The sequence below is a fragment of the Leptonotus elevatus genome, chromosome 7 (assembly GCF_054856555.1).
Source record: "Leptonotus elevatus isolate MCC_2025b chromosome 7, RoL_Lele_1.0, whole genome shotgun sequence".
Classification (NCBI taxonomy): Eukaryota; Metazoa; Chordata; class Actinopteri; order Syngnathiformes; family Syngnathidae; genus Leptonotus; species Leptonotus elevatus.
The window spans coordinates 13,041,003-13,047,855 of NC_141245.1; the positions used below are offsets into that span (position 1 = coordinate 13,041,003).

A 6,853-nucleotide genomic window follows, 5' to 3' on the forward strand; every position below is an offset into this window, starting at 1 on the left:
TCCTTACATTGGGTGTCAATACTTGGTACTAAACAGATTTAAATGAGGGATATTTCAAAATATTCTTGAGCGGACTGGCACATTTTTAAGGAAAATAGAAATGAGCAGCAATCCGGTAAGTTATTTCAAATTATTCCAATAGTGGCATGCATATAATTATATAAAGTAAATACTGTTAAAGTAAATAATGTTATTAGGCCCCTTACCATGTGTAACGTCACTCTTATTCATCTGCCTTTTAAATTCTTTGGTCAGATGTCTGCCATTTTACAAATTGTGAATCAATTCTGTGTTATACGTGAAGTCTTCAGTTGTCAAACTTTAATGCTCAAGGGATGCATTTCATCTTTGAATACATCTGATGGGCCAAGTCAGTCATAGATGAGGTTACTTTTTTTTTTTTTACATGCAAATGTAAAATCTTTTTTATTTTAATAATATATTTCTTATTCTATTTGTATTTTACAAAAACATTTGAAATGTATATGTTAAATAATGTATTTAGTAATATTGTATTTATAGTAAATCAGTATGTGTATGTTTGATTTATAACCTCATCTAAGGATATTTGATACCACTTTTTTTTTTGACTGATACTAGTACAAGTACTTATCTCGTGAATACTTACCAATACCAAGTAACTGATACCACTAGTATTTTTGATACATTACATTTCTATTAAACAATGGCAGATAATAGTCCTATTAATGCACTAAATATTAACATTATATTTTGCTTAGTCAATGAAAGCAGGTAAATGTGTAAAGTAAATATATAAATGAAATACATTAACGGAGAAAGTCATCATATTACCCAAATCGAGGTGGCAATTAAACTTACAAATGTTGGTAGCAATACAATAGTGCACTGTTGGTATTAATATAAACGTTACAGAAATTGTATCTTAATAGAGATTTGTGAGAAAATTAGCATGGATGCTTTTCGCTTAGAAAAACTATCTGTCAGACATGCATGCCATTTACTTCCTGATATTAGAACAACAGCAAGAGGGCTCCAGTGACTGGTATCGTCGGCCTTTGTAAGTACTCGATACCTAGCTTGAAATAAGGCCAGTATCAGCACTTGTATATCCCTAACCTCATTTTTGTTTTCTTCCTTTTCTGGTACTGCATCCTCCTCATAGGTTGATTGACTAAATGTCTAAAAGTTTTACTCTGAACTATTCAGTGGGTGGCCGTTGACAGGATGCATCCTCCGAGCCGGGCAGAAGTAAAGCCGCAGTATGTTCACTATTTGGCCCCAAAGTCCCCGCCTGAAGTCACCCTCACTACTCCACAACGAAAAGGTACTTAAGATGCTAAACAAAAAGTATAAATGCTGAAATAATGATGATCTTTTCTCAATTTACTCACAAATGTACTCACTCAATGTGAAAGCAAGGCCTATTTAGTCAATACACTTCAGTGGAATAGACACATAGATACAAAGATACATTATTTGAAGTAAATATTTGTTGTATTTTTCTGTTTAAGTACGACCTTGAAAAAAAACCCTCAACAATAATGACCAACTGGGTTCATCAAAAGAGAGACAGAGGTTTTATTCCTAAAAATATATGTTATTGTTAGCTACTGTAACATTAAATACAGTATTGGAAATAAATTTAAAAAAAGTTAACTTAACTTAAGGATTTAATAAATATGTATGTATTGCACGCAAAATAAATAATAAAAATTGTATCAAACAGGTCTTAAAAATGTACTGGAAAAAATACAATTGTACTGCATTTAGGAAGTAATTATTTTGTGCTAGTGGTATTTGTACCACACTTTGAGAATCACTCCTCTTGGGAGAAATTTGTATGAAATGCTTAACTTGGCCTGATGTGCTATTGTCAATTTGAATTCATACATATTGCAATTTATGGATCACAAATAATCAGTGCTTTTCAATAGTTTTCTGTTATGCACCACCCCACCCCAGCAACAAGAAAACATGTTGTGCCCCTCCCCCCAAAAAATCCACTGCGACTAAGTATCATTTGTCGTTGCAAACAAGAATAAAAAGAAATATATATCAACTTGTAACAAAGAATATCTTTATTACTATTGTGTTTTAGTCTGTAACAGGAAATATTCAAAGTGCATTAATTTGTCTGAAATTTGTCTGTATATTTTTTTAGAGGGCGGGGGCAATATTCTGAGGAAAAAAATTGCAAATTTGCCACTTTATAAAGTGGCAAATTTGCATCACATCCAAAAAAAAGGGAACACAATAGAGACCAAATAAAAAAACATTTAAAAAATGAATAGTTACATCAAATTCCAAAACTGGTCTTTTTTACTAATCATACTATGTTTTCTCTGTGAGAGATTTCAAAGAGAGGTGCATTAAGTGCAGTGTAGTTTCTGCGATCTGCTTGCTACTCCTCTTGCTGCTGGTGGGCATCCTCCTGGCCTATTACTGTAAGTACGTCCTTGTGTTGCTGCTCCTCCCCTCAAGTGTATTAAACACTCACCTGATGACTGCAAGTCTGTCCTGTTTGGCAGATTCCTCCACCTGTGTGCATGGAATAGCGTGCGGTGGCAATACAGGCTGCGTGTGGGAGTCCCAGTGGTGTGATGGGGTGGTGGACTGTCCAGCGGGCCAGGATGAATCTCATTGTGGTAAATAATGTCGTGGAAAAAATGAGCGACTGTTTCTCAAATGTCATTATTTCCAAGATTTAGTATTGTTTTCTTTCTGTGGTCAGTGAGGCTTCATGGCTCCAGTTTCCTGCTTCAGATATTCTCAACTCAGACCAAACAATGGAGGACTGTTTGTTCTCAGGGCTGGACAGCCCAACTGGGCCAAGCAAGCTGCCGGGACATTGGATACAGCGGGTAAGAGGATGTGTAGTGTTTTTGTTTGGCTTTCCAAGGGTGCGTTTACGTCATGTTGTGTTTCCTCTACAGGAGCACAAGTGTTACATCGGGCCTACGTGAGGCACAATCTGATGATGACGCATTCTTGATGGTGAAATCTGACCCAAACTCTGGCGTACCAATAGTGCAACAGCTTGCTCTCAGGTTGGTAGAGTGTGAAACTTCAAAACATATAAAGTTCATCTCAGTTCTTATTTTCTTTCTTCTGCAGCAATTATTGCCCGAACAACTCTGTGGTGACACTGCGATGTACAGGTATAGCTTCTTACACTTGTAATTTCAATTTTGTATATAATTGATTGTCATCCGTCTTCCTCTCTTCAGATTGCACAAGAGGCGCAAACTCCAGCAAGGCCTCTAGGGGGCAGCAGGCCTCTCTCGGGGCTTGGCCCTGGCAGGTCAGCCTGCAGTTTGCAGGCTCACATCGGTGTGGAGGTGCTATCATTTCTCCCTACTGGATTGTCACAGCGGCCCGTTGTGCGGCGATGTGAGTCTTGACCGGAGTTTCTAGTAGCAGTCGTCCATTTTATCCTTAACTCATTCACTGCCATTGATGGCTATAGACGTCAAAAATTCATTTGAACTATTTCTATTAGTTTAACATTTTTTTTCCACTTTTGTTAACTTTTGCTTATTGAAGTCATGCAATTAATTACAATTAAAAAATGTCAGGTGATTACCATTTTTTAATTGTAATTAATTGCATGACTTCAATAGTTAACTCACGATTAATCACACATTTTTACATCTGTTCTAAATGTACACAAAAAAAAAATTCTAGGTTGTCATACTCTGAGCAAAAGTGGGGAAAAAATGTTAAACTAATAGAAATAGTTCAAATTAATTTTTGACGTCTATAGCCGTCAACGGCAGTGAATGAGTTAAATCTGCTCCTCTGAGTTGCGTCTGCATTGCAGGACTTCCAATCCTGGAGGCTGGTCGGTGTATGCGGGGCTTGTGGAACCGTTGGACGTTTTCTTTAACCCCGCTCACACTGTGAGCCGTGTCATTGCTCATGAGGGCTTCGACAGAGTTACTTACAGGAATGACATTGCTCTGATGAGGCTCAGCAAACCTCTGGATTTCGCAGGTACCGTATGATTTTGTTTCATCTAGTCAGATTCTACAGAGAAAGTAAAATTACTACAAGAATGTACATTGACAACATTAAAACACAGCAATAGAAAACTTTATAAATCATTTCAAATGGGTTAGAGTTTGTCAATGCCTCGTTCTCCCCATTCGCAAGAATATCTACAAGACTCCTCTCAATTAAAACCTGCACTTCAATCAAATAGATGAATCCAAAATGATGTTGTTGTTTTTTAATATAACCGTATGGATTTGCCTTGGTAGCTTTCAGTAATGTTGGACCCGTGTGCCTCCCAAATGTTGGTCTAAACATCTCGGCCCCACTAAATGGCTGGACAACAGGATATAGCGTTTCAGTCGATGGAGGTGAGGATGACACAGGATGTTATTTTATTTATTTTTTGCTTATTCAAGGGAAAATGCACATATATGGATTTTGTGTTTGTTGGAAATGTATTAACTCATTCACTGCCATTGACGGTTATAGACGTCAAAAATTAATTTGAACTATTTCTATTAGTTTAACATTTGTTTCTACTTTTGTTTACAAGAGTATGAAAACCTACAATTTTTTATTGTACATTTAGAACAGATATAAAAATGTGATTAATCGTGAGTTAACTATTGAAGTCATGACATTAATTACGATTACAAATTTTAACCGCCTGACGCCCCTAATTTTTAGTCATCTTTTTTTTTATTCATTCACTGCCGTTGATGGCTATTAACGTCAAAAATTCATTTGAACTATTTCTATTAGTTTACATTTTTTTCCCACTTTCGTTAACAAGAGTATGAATTTTTTTTTTGATTTTTAATTGTAATTAATCGCATGACTTCAATAGTTAACTCATGATTAATCGCAAATTTTATATCTGTTCTAAATGTAAAATCTTTTTTTTCCTAGGTTTTCTGACTCTTGTTAATAAAAGTGGAACAAATGTTAAACTAATAGAAATAGCTGAAATTAATTTTTGACGTCTATAGCCGTCAATGGCAGTGAATGAGTTAAGAAGCAAAATCAACCTGTTTTAAACTTTTTAACCATTTGAGGGGGCGGCCATTTTGTCGGCCAACATTGCTTAAAATTATCAAACCCAGAAAACAAATGAGCTGTGGTTGGTCATATAACCCTTAGGCACTGTGATGTCATTTTCAGTTGACAGTGGAACTACAAGGCAAAATGGCCGCCCCCTGATATAGATAAAAATGGGTGGATTTTGCTGCTTAATCAATATTTCACAAATTCAATATTAATTAGATGGTAGGGGGGTGGATAGAGCATTTTGTAAAAAAAAACATTTTTGGCTTGACTTCCTCCCTAAAAAAGAAATAATATGCAAGAGTTACAATGTGTCTCCATTCAAAAGTAAAGAACTATAAAGAATCAAGCAATTAAAAAGTTAATTTTACATATGTCCCCTTCAGAGTTATCATTGAGACAGAACTTTTAACCATTCGCCTGAGTCTCACTCTTGCGTGGCATAACCCCAGATGTTTTTAAACTCAAAATAAGACGATATGAAGAGAAGTTGACATATTTGCATGTTTGTGTCTCAGACTCTCCATACCTGGTTGAGGCTCAGGTCTCCCTCATGGATGTTGCGGAATGCAACAGCTCTACTGCTTACAGTGGACAAATATCGAAGGAAATGCTGTGCGCCAAAGGGGTGCAGACTGGATCGGATGCATGCAAAGTGAGGGCTGCGCATTATATTTCCAGTTGATATGGCACACACTGGGGGTGCTTTTTTCTAAATCGGTACCAACATATCACTATCTCTGATATCAAATCTTTACAGTCTAAAATTGAAGTCAAAATAGCAATAGTTTTGATACTTCAGTCTTTTAGGTCATGTCAACACAGTGCAAAAATAACTAACCGATTGAGCTCATCTCAATGATGTGCGGTTGTTGCTTAAGTGCAGCGGCACACTTGCATTTTTGAGTTCCGGTAAAAAAAATACATTCTGAAAAACGGGGAAAAAAATCAAAAAACAAGAAAAAATATTCAAAAAAATATTCCCTAAAAACATGTTTTTATAGTTATTCCCCAAAAAAAGAATCTCCCACCCCCCAAAAAATCTATAAAAAACCCCCAATAAAAATAAAATAAAAATAATTCTGAAAACAGTAAAAATAAGTTCCCTTAAAAAAAAGAAAAACAGAAAAACAGAAACTAATACAAATATTCAAAAAAGCAAAGGCCCCAAAAATAAAATACAAAAAAAAAAAAACTCTGAGAACTCAATGAATGAAAAAAATCTCTGTGATGTTCCATAATGATAACGTATCAGATAACGTGGATCTTTCCTTCTTTTTCCTTTTCCTTTTTCAGACTGACAATGGTGGGCCTCTGGTGTCGCACAGGGACGGCTTATGGTGGCTTGTCGGGAACAACATATGGCCAGAAAGTTGCACAAACCTGAACAAACCAGGTGTTTATAGCAACGTCACCTATTTTTTGGACTGGATATACCATCAGATGAAGGTAACCATGTAGACAGATTGGCTTATACACTGATGCAAAAGCATCGTCATTCTTGATTGATCATATTCCAAAAACTAAAATCAATCAACATAAGCCAATTATGTTTTGATGATAGCACATTTTCATCATCACATTAACTCTATTGATTTACAGAAAAATCAAGATGACTGAAGACATGACCACTGATCCAAGTTGTTGTTTACAATGGGTTTAAATGTATTTAGCATAATTGCTAACATACTGTAAGTAATTTCCATATGACTACATCCTTTTGCATTTAATAAAGAATTATTCTATTACCTCTAATTTCTCAAGATTACAATTTAACATATGGGGTTCTGCCATAATCTCAATCTGATAAAGCTGTATATACACATTAGGGGGG

The 6,853-nt window shown here is 35.7% G+C and overlaps 1 protein-coding gene across 1 annotated transcript; it reads left to right on the plus strand.

Moving 5' to 3' along the window:
- The first annotated feature begins 80 nt into the window (after positions 1 to 80).
- LOC147171002 (transmembrane protease serine 2-like) lies at positions 81 to 6,754 on the plus strand. Its single transcript, XM_086080526.1, has 13 exons — positions 81 to 115; positions 1,189 to 1,306; positions 2,334 to 2,426; positions 2,511 to 2,627; positions 2,714 to 2,843; positions 2,916 to 3,029; positions 3,097 to 3,140; positions 3,210 to 3,372; positions 3,803 to 3,975; positions 4,242 to 4,343; positions 5,538 to 5,674; positions 6,316 to 6,468; positions 6,622 to 6,754. The coding sequence occupies exons 1-13, from the start codon at positions 101 to 103 to the stop codon at positions 6,637 to 6,639; spliced, it is 1,377 nt and encodes a 458-aa protein (XP_085936652.1). The 5' UTR covers positions 81 to 100; the 3' UTR covers positions 6,640 to 6,754.
- The last annotated feature ends 99 nt before the right edge of the window (positions 6,755 to 6,853 follow it).